The 14,858-nt window shown below is 44.1% G+C and overlaps 1 protein-coding gene across 2 annotated transcripts in view; it reads left to right on the forward strand.

The window, feature by feature from the left end:
- itga3b (integrin, alpha 3b) overlaps nt 1-14,858 on the forward strand; it is a 31,038-nt gene that overhangs the window by 13,665 nt on the left and 2,515 nt on the right. For both annotated transcript variants that reach the window (XM_053875388.1, XM_053875397.1), the window contains exons 2-25: nt 1,182-1,309; nt 2,616-2,698; nt 3,024-3,264; nt 3,747-3,839; nt 3,919-4,123; nt 4,554-4,747; nt 6,780-6,868; nt 6,951-7,087; nt 7,806-7,892; nt 7,968-8,035; nt 8,114-8,259; nt 8,439-8,585; nt 8,650-8,747; nt 8,823-8,991; nt 9,072-9,146; nt 9,226-9,305; nt 9,789-9,866; nt 9,936-10,038; nt 10,243-10,419; nt 11,853-11,987; nt 12,138-12,251; nt 13,780-13,878; nt 13,945-14,070; nt 14,192-14,362. In XM_053875388.1, the coding sequence (XP_053731363.1) occupies nt 1,182-1,309; nt 2,616-2,698; nt 3,024-3,264; nt 3,747-3,839; nt 3,919-4,123; nt 4,554-4,747; nt 6,780-6,868; nt 6,951-7,087; nt 7,806-7,892; nt 7,968-8,035; nt 8,114-8,259; nt 8,439-8,585; nt 8,650-8,747; nt 8,823-8,991; nt 9,072-9,146; nt 9,226-9,305; nt 9,789-9,866; nt 9,936-10,038; nt 10,243-10,419; nt 11,853-11,987; nt 12,138-12,251; nt 13,780-13,878; nt 13,945-14,070; nt 14,192-14,302 (2,983 nt within the window). In that variant the 3' untranslated portion in view covers nt 14,303-14,362. The remainder of the gene's footprint in view (nt 1-1,181; nt 1,310-2,615; nt 2,699-3,023; nt 3,265-3,746; nt 3,840-3,918; nt 4,124-4,553; nt 4,748-6,779; nt 6,869-6,950; nt 7,088-7,805; nt 7,893-7,967; nt 8,036-8,113; nt 8,260-8,438; nt 8,586-8,649; nt 8,748-8,822; nt 8,992-9,071; nt 9,147-9,225; nt 9,306-9,788; nt 9,867-9,935; nt 10,039-10,242; nt 10,420-11,852; nt 11,988-12,137; nt 12,252-13,779; nt 13,879-13,944; nt 14,071-14,191; nt 14,363-14,858) is intronic.

A 14,858-nucleotide genomic window follows, 5' to 3' on the forward strand; every position in this document is an offset into this window, starting at 1 on the left:
CCATTTGTTGACAACGTTTCTGTTCCCACTTTCTATCACCAGCACTTTGTCAGCAACTAAAAGCTTTAACTGAATGAATCAAAGAACCACAACAGAGTTAAGATCTGACCTTTGCTTTCAATACCAGACGCCGTCGAGTCATAGCTGGAGCAGGTCGTGGCTCGGTAAACAAGCCTGTCCACACCTTCCGCCTACAAAGTGGAGATAATAAATCTGGTGCTGACAGTAAACAGAGAGCCAGCGCCGGGTGGTGTCCAGGAGTAATCCCAATACTTCAAAGTGTCGTGGCCAACTTAAAGGTGCTGATGTGCCTGGTGTACGGCTGAGTGGACTAAACTGCCAGGTCCGTCTCTAGAAGTTGGTGAGCTGTGCAGACTTGTCCTAAGGTCGTCCAGTTGATATTCTTGGATTGCTGGAACAATCTGCACTTTGTGATACTTGAGTGTCATTAAATACTTGATATTTACCCCCACTAATGAAGTAAATAACAGAGTTTTTAAGGTTTTCCTCATGGTGACAGAGTGAAGTTTCTGTGTCCCAGCTAGGTGGTAGCTGATCCATGAGACCTACACTCAGGTTATAACCCAATATCAAACTTCGTTAGAGGGCGGATCATGTATGAAATAGAAGTACTAGTAGACTAGCAGTTCAATGTGCAATAACTGTCTCTCTGGTGCAATAACCTATTTTAATGTAGATTAATTTAATTTTTTTCATTTTTAATTTTATTTTATGTTATTATTATTATTATTTTTTTTTTCTCTCTGTGTGGTGCTCTTCCTGACTGCATGCCCTTTCTTGCCTCTATTGCTGCTGGAAATGTAAATTTCCTGGAGGGAGTCATCCCAAAGGGATCAATAAAGTCTAGTCTAAGTCTAAGTCTAAGTCTAAGTCTAGTAACCTGGATGTTGTATGATTGCTTGCAGAGCTATTTAACTCCGCTGCTTCAAAAGGGGACCATTTGCGGTTGCTTATATAGGGGGCTAGCACATCCCCAAGTTGGGTGGAGAGTAAATGAAGATCTTTCAAGGCAGAGGTGATTTCTCCAATGGGATGAACCAACAGCGAAGTCTGTTATAGGGCTCCACATGTAGTGATGGAACTATTTTTTCATCTGAACTATCAGTCCTTTATTATGATTCAGCTTAATCCATGAATGTCCTTGGTGTTTCTCGTTCCAGACTCCTCGTGGGAGCCCCCAAAGAGAAAGCTCTTTCTTTACCAAATGTTAATGAGACCGGTGACATTTACTCCTGCCCCGTCACCACCAGCAGAGACGACTGCACCAGAATGGGCCTCGTCAAATCCAGTAAGCAAGCATTCAAACACTGTACTGTACTACATATTATAACACCCCGTAGAGTCCAGAAAGGGGGACAAACGGAATCCAAAGGAAACACAAGTGGCTGGTCAAGGTTGGAGGGGTTCACAACATGGTATCTATATTGTATCAAATGTCATTTGCTACATTTGGTACTGCTGTGATGTTCAGATCTAAAGTCAGGACAAGCATGTGACTGCTTGTTTGCTAGGTGTGTTTTTTTTAGGTGTGTTTAGGTGTGTTTGAGTTCTCTTTTGGAACACTGGTTTCCTCCAACAGTTCCAGAATAGAATCAGGTTGTATTAGTTCCTTGCTTTGGAAGAAGAACACGATACTTGTGCATTTAAAACACCAGAAAGTCTCTCCATTATATTGGTTTACTTTCAAGTTATTTTCCAACTTGGAACATGATTTCCACATGCGTCCTGCAGTAGGATCTTCCTACATGTTAAGAATTGCAAGTTCATCATACACACGATGCAGGAAGGCTCTGACTATAGAGTAAGGAAGTCAGGTCATTCAGTTCCTCCAAATGATTGTCACCATGCTTCCCCCATGTTCACAATGGACTGAGCTGCAGAAAGGTCACTGTGTCTTCTCCTGTCGTTCTGCTGCTCTGAATCAGCAGTCACTGTAGATTTTGGAAGAACACTCAGCCGTTTTTTTGAGTCCCAAATTCTCCTGCTGTGGTGTTCACGATTGTTTAGAGCTAGTTAAAAGTGGCAGGTGGATTCCAAAGGTATCTGTGATGTCACTGGAACATACCCTTTCATCCTAATGACTCATGAGCAGGAGAGGAGTGGACGACAACCGATGCCACCCATTTATTCATTTGAGTCCAGTGGTCTCGAGCTCCTAACTATCTGTTGGCTCTTTCCAACTGAGAGCCACAAGAGCGATGTGACTGTGAGGATCTTAATTTAGAGTGGCGGTTACAAGCTGAAAGAATTGTGACTCAGCCTCAGTTATGATGATAGGATGTGTGAGATGAGGTACAGAACAAATGGAACATGAGACTCTATCTATGCTGGGAGAGACCCAGAGACACAGAGATGTTTTGGGCCTGTGTTCCGGATGCCCCTGGAACTTGCCACTTGTTGCCCATCAGTTAAATAGGTACATGCACAACAGTAGACAGTAGTGGTCATACTTGACTGGTGTATGGTGACATCCTGAAGAACTTGCCTGTGATCCATGTCGTCATGTACACAATGCTTCTGCATGCATCCAGATTTGTTGCAACAAAGGCATGCAATGTCTCATGTATTACTGAACTGGTTCCATGTGTCCTCAGCGAACCAGGAGGAGATAGTGGAAGGCATGTGGCTGGGAGTGACCGTGGCCAGCCAGAGAGGACTGGGCAAAGGACGTGTGCTGGTGAGAACGCTGGTTATTTCCTGATCTTTAGACTCCATCAGAAAAAGGGAAGCTGACAGCAACTGACAGTCATTGTCCAACACAAGTGTGGTGCAATAGTATAGAAGTGTAACATCTATAGAAGCAAATGCAAGAAATACCCCGCAAATTCAATAGAAAGGAACTAATATACAGTATCTAAAGTGTCTAACAAACATCTTCATGTAGTCATTTTGTTCATTATTGTATTTAGCCAAGTTCTTGTAGGTGAGTGCGTAAATGAAGATGTGTGTTTGTGGGAGAGTTCTCTTGCTTGTGAGTAGCTGATTCCTGCATGCCATTTTAGGCATGTGGCCATCGCTACGTGACGGTAAAGTCGGCGAGTCAGCACAGTATGATCGGGAAGTGCTACGTGAGAAGCAACGATCTGACCTATGACCCCAATGATGAGTGGCAACTGTTCAAATATGAGTTCTGTGATCCCGCCCAAGACGTGGGGGGCGAGGGGATGTGCAACATGGGCATCTCCGGCGGCATGACAGAGAGCGATGTCTATCTCGGCGCCCCCGGCAGCTACTTGTGGCAAGGTGAGAATCTTTCAAGGTCTTTCAAATCGTCCGTGCTGTTATTTAAGAGGCAGTAAACAGAGTTGAGGAGACCATTTGGCTTAACAACATTATGCTGGATATAAGAGCATTAGTCGGTAATTCATCATTATAAAGTACCCATCAGTGTGTTGTTAATCCTGGCTACATTCCACCCAGGAACGGTCACCAAAATGTCATCATAATTACAGATTATTGACCATAAAAAATGTATTTTTTATTTTATTCACAGTTAATGTGTTGCCCCAATCTATAGTCTTACCGCATTTTTTCCAGCAATCAGGTTTTATGTTTATTTATTTAATTTTAACACAGAACTATGTGGAGACTAAGTTGCGTTTTTTTTTGTTTTTTTGAGTCGTGAAGGTTCAACAATTATTTATACAGTGCTCGGACTTGAATTTTAAAGTTTTGGCCCCTGGTGTGACTGCATTTTCCTTCCCCATGTAATGTGCGTGTTCCAGGAAATGTCCATGCGATCTGGAGAGATCCGGTAAATGAGTGGGACTCTCGCACCTCACACTTTGAATCGATGAAGCGCACATACAACTACATAGGTAAGGACACTTTGTCTTTGTTTCAGTTGTTGAAAAATCAAAGTCAGCTGTGTAAAAACAAAACAATTCTTGATCGCAGGCTACTCAGTGGTGGAAGAGCTGAAACTGCTGAGTCGTGATGAGTACACGGTGGTGACGGGCTCGCCAAGAGACGAAGCTAAGGGGTCTGTGATGTTCGGGATGAGGAAGGGCCAGATATTTGAACCAACGCTCATCCTCCGTGGTGAACAAGTGGGATCATACTTCGGGAACTGCCTCGCTGTCACGGACCTTAACAATGATGAGTACGTGATAACATGGAAATGCATAGAGAAGGAGCAGCAACAGAAGACGTATAGTAATCTAAGAAAAAGAGCCATTAAACTGATGAGAATCGAATTGGTTACATAAACTAAATTAGTATATATATATATATATATATATGTGTGTGTTTTTTTTTCCTTTTTTTGGGGGGGGGGTTGCTAGATTATATTTTTCGGCGGAGAATTATTTGTTTGAGGTTTGTTGGGAAGCACATTTAGAGCAGGAATTGTACCAGAGGATGAAGTATGTGACATAATGGTTCCACTGTAACCTCATCTTGTTTGTCTCTGTCCTGAGGTGAATGTATGTCAGTGATTTATAACTGTGTGGAGGTAAAAGTGCTCCCTCAGCCGTATCATATGTTGGAAGCAGTGTCATGAAAAATGCTTTTTGTGTCTTTTTTTTTTTTAGCTGGAATGACGTCATTGTTGGCGCTCCCTTTTATTTTGATCGCACCAAGGATGTGGAGGGTGCGGTGTACGTCTATATGAATGAGAATGGATCGTTCCAGAAGACAGCCACCATGGTGCTGAAAGGACCCAGAAAGTCAGCTTTCGGCTTTGCGGTGGCTGCGATAGGTGATGTCAACCAGGATGGATTCCAAGGTAACACAAGTGACTTCCACATTCACTAACCATTAACTTGCCTTGGCCTTTTAACTGGGCTTGGTGTGCTTCGGTACGCCAAACCTTTAAAATGTTTTCCTCCTTCATATGGTGCATACCGTACCTTCCATCTGACCCGCCACTGTTTGCTCATTGCCTTTGAAAAGAAAATCCCAACTCCTGGTGTGACATCATGGTGCACTTGGCTTGTGTATGATGATTCTAACTACTGTGCAGATGTGACTTCTTCCGTTTCTCACCCTTAAATTAATCAGCAGAGCTCTGGATGATGAATTGTGGCACATTTATTTGGATGATACACTATAACTAAAGCAGCTGTTACTATGAAGAGTTACGCTGCACTCGCGCCTGACTCTCTTGTGCAGTTTTTGCATTTATGAGGATTTCCCACACTTCAACAGAGGAAGCATATCTGCTAAATAAATATTAGACAGACATTTAAGTGGAGTGAAAAAACGGAGAAGGTCATGCATGAACAGTGGCACTACTGAACCCTCCTCCTCTACATCACATACAGGGGTCGGAGGTAGCAAGCAAGTATTAAATATTGCATCCATTGGAGACAAGATGAGTGTTGAAACAACTGACCAATAGACGGTAGATCTGTATATAAATACAGAAAAAAAGTTGCCACCAAAAAAAAGGGTCATACACTCTACTATATATATATATATATATATATATATATATATATATATATATATATATATATATATATATATATATTTTTTTTTTTTTATATTTTGTTGGACCGCCTTCAGCTTTGATCACAGCACGCATTGGCTGTGGCATGGTTTGGATAAGCTTCTGCAATGTCACAAGATCATCCAGTGTTGCATAAATTTTTCACCAAGATCTTGCATTGATGATGGTAGAGTCTGAGCGCTGCGCAAAGCCTTCTCCAGCACATCCCAAAGATTCTCAATGGGGTGAAGGTCTGGACTCTGTGGTGGCCAATCCATGTGTGGAAATGATGTCTTATGAACCAGTCTTTCACAACTTGAGCCTGATGAATCCTGGCATTGTCATCTTGGAATATGACCGTGCCATCAGGGAAGAATAAACCCACTGAGGGAATAACCTGGTCATTCAGTATATTCAGGGGGTCAGCTGAGCTCACTCTTTGAGCACATCAAGTTGCTGAACCTAGACCTGACCAACTGCAGCAACCCCAGATCCAGGATCCAGGTTGCGACTTTTTTTTGGCCAGGCGGTGTATCACCTATGTTTTGTCCCACTCAGCGGCAGCAGGTCCATGAGGAGAGCACATTTCCGCCCAGAGACCAGCACAGAAACTGCCACACAATAACTCATTCAATTTGCACAACTAAACTGAAAATAGTATTTTGCTTCCCTCTACTGGACTGCCTGAGTAATTGCAACTACACCATAGTCTTTCAATGAACATACAAATGGCGGCCCCGCACCGACGTGTTTTCGCGGCAATTGTAAAAAACAAAAACAAACAAAAAAACACAATTGACTCTGGATTGTGGATGTGGATGTAATCCTGTCACAGTGGAATAACATACATCAGCGTGGTACTTCAATCGTAGATAGATTTTTTTTTTTTACAAAAGTTTACTAAAGTCAACCTCGCAACTCACATGAAACAGCATCAACAAGTCCCCCACACACACACCTGACACAACACAATTAACACTGTGTCCATCCCCAATACATCAAAAGATAACAACATATATTCTGACACATTATTTTTCATCTGCACCTTAAAAGTAGTGCTAAACTCATTTACTGTTTATTGCTGGTGTATTCATCCCAAGTCCATTAGTCATGTAGACGCAGTCGTGTTTTTTTGTTTTAAATCAAGAACGGAAATACGGTTATAGACGCTAACAAGTTTGTTTAGTATTGACTTCATCTCGACTCGGGCCGCCAGTCTGCCACTTGGTCTGTATTCCTTGGTCCCGATGTTGGTCTCAGGTTTGGTGGTCTCCAACACAACACATTCAACGCAATCATTTGTGTTGTATTTTGTGCCATTTCGCAGATTTTGCAGTGGGAGCTCCATTCCACAAATCCGGGAGGGTCTATATATGGTCGGGCAGCGAAAAGGGAATCTCACAAAAACCCAGTCAGGTACCACTTCACTTCACAAGTCTGTATTTGTTGTTTTAAATCCGGTTCTGAATTGAGTGTTCCCCTCTTCTGCCCCCTGCAGGTGATAGTTGGGGAGTCTGTGGAAAAGAGGGGATTCAAGACGTTTGGCTACTCCATTAGCGGCGGCATGGACATGGATGAGAACAGTTACCCTGATATCTTAGTCGGTTCCCTGGATGACCGCATTGCTTTGCTCAGGTTGGATGTCTGTGCTTTAATTCCAAATGCATTTGCTCCCTGAAGCCGGTTTGTGTCGTAAAATCATGAAATAGACGACAATGTGAAAGCAGTAATAATTGAACGAAATAAAAACAGGCCGACTAGGCACAAGCGGGTAGTGCAGGTGAACTGGCAACAACTGGAGGAAGTAACTGTCAGAAGGGTTTTCAACTCAACCCAAGGACTTCTTGGTGGACACCAGATGTCAGGGGAGTCATCCGACTGTAGAAGGAGGACCCCTGATCAGTTGCAAAATATCAGTTGGCCTGAAGGGCTGCTGTAAACAGCAGGTGTGGGAGAGTTTGCTCAAGGGGGAGACAGCAGAATATCCAAGCTGTTTACAGGATGGAGGAACACTGTTGACTTCAACCGAGGATGTAGTGGGACGTAGGAAAGAGCTCTTTGAGGAACTCCATAGAGAGACCGAGGGGTCGACCCAGGACCAGATGGAGGGATTGTACCTCTTGACTGGCCTGTGAGTGTCTCAGGATCCCCCGGTCCGAGCCGGTGGATGTTGCCCGGGAGAAGGGTGTTTGGCACGGCCTTTTGAAGCTGCGGCCTGCATGACCTGTGCGGATGAGGATGGATGGATGAGTGGAAATAGAATCACTTTTTTAAATGTTATATAAAGTCAAAAGACAATATTTGTTCTCTTTATCTAAATTAAACAGTCTTTTTTTAAAAACCCTTTTATCAGGGCCAGACCCGTCATTCACCTCCAGAAAGACTTCACAGTTGAGCCAGAAATTATCAATCTCAGTGAGTGTTCAGGAAACAGACCATGGTGAGTCTTGCGCTTCAGAACGGTGTGTGGTGGTGCAAGTGCATTTGACTGAAGGCATTCTGTGTTGTTTCACAGCGTCAGAGCAAATCTCTGCATGTCCTTCACGCTCAGCAATGGAAACAAGAACTTCAAGAAAGACATCAGTAAGTTGGTTTGACTGCAATGGCTGTGTTGGACGGAACCAATCCGAAAGATTACTGACCCGCCGCATCTGTGCACAGCGGTGAATTACACCGTGGAGGCTGACATGGACAGGCGACGAAGCCCAAGAGTTCGCTTCCTTCTGAATAATGATGACACCTATTCAGGAGTGTTGACTCTGCCGTCCTCCAAAATTCAGTGCCATGTTCTCCAATTGACTGTTGTGGTAAGAGCACACTTTTTGTTGGTGGGTGATTGTGGTGTTGGTTTTGGCCAAGGTTCAGAGAAAAAAAGAGTTTTTAAATGTGCCAAAGTTACAATACATCACAGAATCTGATTGGTGTTACGTGATGTCTTCAGTTTCAGCTCTTGAATGAACACCCTCCGACTTTTCCTCCCTCACAGTCCCCGGTCACTGACAAACTGGAGCCAGTGGCCTTCTCCATCAGGATGGGCCTACAAGAACCGACACCTAAAGTCCGACGCTCCATGCAGAACCTGGACGCCTTCCCCATCCTCAGCCCGGATCAGAAACTCACTCAAAGGGCTGAGGTGTGTACGAACGCTGTTGGAATTCAGTTGAAGTGATCATAATGCTTGTTTTATTTCTGGAAAGATTAACTTCCCGAAGGAGTGTGGTGACGACAACAAGTGCACCAGTAACCTCCAACTGACAGCCCAGTATACCAACAACAGAGAGAAGCCGTATCCAAGGTGACTACTGCTCTGCTCTGCTTTTTATTGCAGCGTGTTAAACCTATTTAATGGTTCTTTGTTTGCCACCTCCAGGCAGGGGAAAAAACAGGTCCTGCAGTTTAACAGCAACATTAAAATTATTTGGCTGAAGGTGGAAGTGACTAACTTTCCGACGGGAGGCAAAAAGGCTGAGGACGCCCACCAGGCCGCTCTGAACGTGACCATCCCCGACGCGCTCACCTACTCTGGTGTCCGGGCTGAGGTATGTCCACTCGAGGGCGGCAGAGGAAGCCATGTCGGCTTGTGGTGACGATAACAAAGCCGCTGACCTTTGTTTCTTAGTCTATCGATGTAGAATGCGTCTATACTGGATCAGTCATCTGCGAGTTGGGAAACCCACTCGAGGGCAATGACAAAGTAAGTTTAATAGGTCAAGTAGGACCATCTCTAATTTATCCGTCCGTTGGCACTGATGTTCTGCTCCTGTCACAACCAGGTCACATTGTCATTGAGGTTTGAGACGTCCAATATTAATTTGTTGACAGAGGAGATTGAGACGACGCTGCTTCTATCCACGTAGGTGTCAGCCATGACTGTTGATGGCTTCCTCTTTCTCCTCCTCTTCATATGTCGCACCAGCAGACTGATAGCAGGGTTATGTACTGCATGTACCTAAGCTAGTACTCCTCCTCTTCCTACTACTACTTAGAATATTAATAACATTAATAATCATAATAGTAGTGGTAGCAGTCGTAGTAGTAGTAACAGCTATTAATAAAATAGTTGTTACTACTACCATAACTGCCATTCTAATAATCATTACTACAACTTTGGTGTACTGTTGCAGTTGTTATATCTACTACCACTACTACTGCTATTACTACAACTCTTATTAATACTCAACTCAGCTGTAATTATCAGCCGAGCTACTACTACCCGTTTCCTGCTTAAATGACACTGACAAAAACGTATTTATGCTGCGACATTTGTCACCATAATAAACCTTTTTCTTTGTTGTCGGTCACTAAGTTGTATCTAAACAATTCCGTGTGTTTCCAGTCTGAGCGAGCAGATGGACCTGAGGCCGGTGTCTGTGGCTCTGCTGATCGAGAACACCATCTTCCCCTCCTTCTCCCTGTGAGCAGCAACTTTCCTCACACAACCTGAGCGACTTGTTAAATCATTTCCATCTGCTGTCCTGTCTAGAACCAACCCTCTGGTGCAGACCAAATTTGGCGGGACGGTGATGGGTGAGTCGGCCATGGTCAACACCAGTGACGTGGGCAGTCTGGTGGAGTTCACCTTCAACGTGAGTCAGCTTCTAATAATCGTGCTGCAGCGCACTGTTCACCCACTCTTCATCCTCACACTGTCTTTATAGACTTATGTGGAGTAAATACAATCATGAGGCAGAGTCTGTGGTTGCAGGGCGGATGACACTTACTGCAGGAGGCCCCAGTTTGCTGACTGCTACATTCATCCATTGAATCTTCCTTTGGTTGTTGACCTTCAGGTGAACATGAGGGGTCAGCCACTGGGGGACCTGGGCACCCTAGCTGTGGAGTTTGAGTGGCCTGTGGAGGTTTCCAATGGGAAGTGGCTGCTGTACCTGACCAAGATCGTGGTGGTGACCGAATCTGAGAGTGAATGTAACCCACCCGGAGAGATCGTCAACCTCCTGAACTTAACAGTGAGTCGCACACAGGCCTCAACTTTCCTCAAATTCTTCGACAAAATTCTGGAGCAACAAAGTAAAAGAAATATAAGCTGGAGATTTAACAAAAAAGATATGTTCTTAATTGAGAAGAGAAGTTGATGTGTAACAATCCTCACAAATTTGATGCATTATTGTATGTGAACGTCTCAAACAATTATTTACATATTAATTTGGGTTCATTTTTTATTTTTATTAGGGCTGGGACTTGAAGAAATGAATTTTGATAAATTGATTATACGCACAAATATAATTCATTGATGCAAACAACATTGGTTCAGTTAAAAAAAATGGTGTGTCTGGAATCCAATGTCATAACCCAAATAGTCATGTTGTGGATAAAAGCACATAATGTATTTTAATGTATTTTATTGAGATTAAATTAACTCACATTCATTTTCCATTAATCTCTTGTTGAATGGCAAATGAATTTAGATTAAATGCAAAATGTGTGATTCATTTGATGATGTTTTATGACACAGTGTACTGGTTATCAGAGGCCACAAGGTGGCACTGTCTGCTGTAAAATGCTTGGACTTGAACAACAAATTCAGTGGAACCTCACATCATTTCTAAACCAAGAGCGCCATCTAGTGGCCCCTGAAAACCAGGACACTGTTTCATCCACCCTGCAGTACTGTCACATGATACCTCATCTGGCCATCACTACGAGGCCCTCATGTTGAAGGTCATGTGTACAGACTCCACCTAAATCCGATCATTCTGGTGTCAGTCGCACCCATGTTTTTATGTGATCACTAATAAAAGATTTAATTATAGAAATAAGAGGCTATTTTTAACGTGGTATTTTCTTGCTAGTAGCAATATTAACTTTAATCATGCAGCTTCCATTTTCATTCACAGTTGTTGTCCTTAACATAAGTAATCGTGATTGATCTTTTTGTAGCACACAATTCCTGTTAAATGTGTGTATATTGTTTTTCACAGCAGAAGCATAGTGACTTTGGTGTGGTTTGGTTTTGCAGCTCTCTTGGTTTCTTTCCAAAACACAACTGCCCTGGCGACTGTTAGAAGTGGACTCATTCATTGTTTCTTCTGCTCAGTTTTAAAATAGAACCTGCACTGGTGCAGGGAAACGCCACCACTCACTGTAGCTGGTCCTGTGTCTTGTGTAAGCTGATGAGATGTTAGTGGAAGCGCTGGGGTGTCAAAAGTTTCCTGCTGCCAGACTGCGGCTGTTCAGAACTGTATTTTAGGAAAGGCACAGTGTCAGCCGTCGCCAACATTGCGCTGCCCCAAATAGAAAATCATAATAACCCTTTCCATGTTTAGACATTTAAAATGACAATTCTATTCTGGTAGTCATTTAGCAAGAGCTTTATCAAAACCAGTTATTACCAAGTGACGTTATGTCTCCTTCTTTTCCTAATTTGTCTCCCTCCTTTCAGCTGTCCCAGGGCGGCTCGAGACGTGTGAGGCGGCAGATCAGAGTGGACGAGCAAGAAGATGCGACTCCGCCTCAAATTATTGAACCACAGCCTAAGATCAAACTGCTTGGGCCACGGAAAATAGCTCACTTCTTGGTAAGAGCAGATCAGATCTCATGCACGCCGGTCCGCCGAGGCTCTGAGGAGTCACCTCAGCGTGAAACAGCTGTCTCAAAATGAATGAATGATCTATTTCAAGCATGGCATCTCATTTTATTGCGTCGCTTCTCTCTCGACGTGTCGCAGGAATGCTCTAAGGGAACAGCACGATGTGTTACCTTCTCATGTCCACTGCTCAACATGACAAACACAGCAAAGATATACGTCCGCTCACGTTTGTGGAACAGCACCATGTTGGAGGTGAGTGTGCCACCATCTGAGCGTCCCTTTAAAAGTCCCGTGCTATGCTCATTTCAGTGGATTTTCAATTGATGTTGGATGCCACCGGAGCATCATGCGTCTATTTTAAGTTGCCCAGGAGACTGCTGTCATTATTAGTGATGGGTCCATGGCGCTGCATGACACAGTATTTGAAGGGTTGATGAGGTTTCATGAAACAGTGTACTGGTTATCAGAGGCCACCAGTTGGCACTGTCTGCTGTAAAATGTTTGGACTTGAACAACTGATTCAATGAAACCTCACCTCATTTCTAAACCAAGAGCACCATCTAGTGGCCTAAAATTAGGACACTGTTTCATCCACCCTCCAGTACTGTTTCATGACTCCTCATCTGCCCATCAAAGTAGTACTCAATATAGTAGTAACTTTCGTTCTTTTAACTCGTGGGAAACTGTGTCCTAAAGGACATTAGGTTGCGCTCGTGGTTGAAAAATGATGTCAGGTTAAATAGCTGTTATTGCAATAGCTATACTGCAGACAGTGACATCTAGTGGCTTCTGGAAATTAGGACACTGTTTCATGAAATATGTTTGGATTTCAGGATTGTTTACCTCATTTTCACGTCATTGCATACCTAGTTGCGATCTCTGCTGGTTTACGATCATAAGGCCAGTTTCCATTGCTTGCAAATCTGAGGGTGGTTTCACACTGTGCTCTGTCTTGAGACAAAGCGTGTTTGGCTCAGAAGTTCGAGATGTGAACACAAGCGAGTCGGGTTTGGCTGCAGACTTGATCCCTGCTGGAGACCTGCACTTTGTCTAGGGAGACCTTCCACGGGGAGGAAACACGTGCGACCCCACACAAACATGATAAATGCCGGGCAGTAAAGGGTCCGCTCACTGTCTGGGTGCACAACATGGTTCAAAAACAACTTCTCAAACTCCCAGAACACTGAGGTGTGCAGTCGGGAGCTGCAGGAAAATTGTTCTCGGGAACGGGAACGCAGAACCTGCGGTGTGAAAAGCCCTGACTGTGGGACTGCCATTGTCTACCTTTCCCGGTTGAGTTACTGGTTCAATACCCCTTCAAGGGACTGAACTTTTGCACTTTCTTAAGCACAGCAACATTAACTTTGGGTTTTACTGCAGCTGGTCATGTGACAGGCAGGGCAACAGTGCAAAAGGCTTGAATAGAAATGTCACCGATCCAAATGTACCTGTCTGATTCGGAACCATGTATAACCTGAGCTACCAGTTGGAACCTAAAATATGTTCTCATTATTTTCCTAAAACCAATTTGTCATAATCGTTGCTATACTCGGGCCCTGACAGCAACAGGGATTCCAATGTATCATTCAAATGGCTTCATGTCTGCTCCACCCTGTGTCTCATTATTTAGTGAGTGGCAGCCAGTGACTTCAGGTATCTGTTCATTTATTGGCGATGGTGTTCTGGAATCTTCATTTGTCATCATGTTTATACCCTATTTCATATTCATTCCTGGGGCTGATTGTTGATTCATGCCGATTTGTGTCCCTTGTCTCAACAGGACTTTCCTGATGCACAGTGGGTAAAGGTCATAGGTCAAGCCACTCTGAGGCTAATTACTGGCAAACGAACCATCAAGATGGACAGCCAGATTGCCAAGGTAACCACGGAGACGAGGAACTGAACGAAGGTCATGAAAATGTAACGTGCGCGTCATCTGTTGCAGTTCACTGTGGACATCGAGCCCGAGGACAGAGTGGAGACACCGTACGAGCTCCCGCTCTGGATCATCATCTCCGCAGCTGTAGCTGGAATTCTGCTGCTGGGGATCATCATTCTGATACTCTGGAAGGTGAGGGACCTTGTTTGTTTTGATGGGATGTTCTCACGGCATTTCCTGGAGAATGTTTTGGTGGCTGTCGCTGAAGCATCAAGTCTAAACTGCTCCCATCACCGTCCTCCTGCCTTCCCAGTGCGGCTTCTTCCAGAGAGCCAGCAGGCGGGAGATGTATGAGGCCAAGGCCCAGAAAGCCGAGATGAAGATCCAGCCCTCTGAGACAGAGCGGCTGACTGAGGACTACTGAGACCCCAGAGGGTCCCCCTTGTAGTGGGGACCCGGCAGCACGCACCAGTGGGGCTTTTGGGTAACAAGAACCCTTCGAATCCGCTTCCTTTGCTCCGACTGGCTCTGGGATGTGATCGCACCTTCTGTCTTTCTCTCTCTGAGCTCTCAGTCTCACTGCATCTAAGACCAGGACACAGACGGTTACAGGGCAGAGACCAGTCTGAAACTTGGACAAGTCATTCTTCAAAATCTTCAAAGTCAAGACTTATTTACTCTTAGACAAGGTTGTGACAGAGACTAGAGGAAGCATTTGTTATGACTTGAACCAAGATGTTTACTCACCTAGACTCACCTGACATAAGATCCAGACTTTTAAGCAAGTGAAACCAGGATGAGACCGAAACTGCTCCTGGCTAAGACAAGACCAGCTGTAATGACCAGGACATGAATCACAAAATAAAAATAAGATTTATTCCTTGTATGGTCCAGAGCAAGACTCTTCAGGGACCATAACAGGACGGGATCAGAGTGCCTCATGAAAGTTTCAGAGGTTCTGATAGAGAGTTGAGACCAAG

This window comes from Synchiropus splendidus, chromosome 1 (assembly GCF_027744825.2).
Source record: "Synchiropus splendidus isolate RoL2022-P1 chromosome 1, RoL_Sspl_1.0, whole genome shotgun sequence".
NCBI classification, from domain to species: domain Eukaryota; kingdom Metazoa; phylum Chordata; class Actinopteri; order Syngnathiformes; family Callionymidae; genus Synchiropus; species Synchiropus splendidus.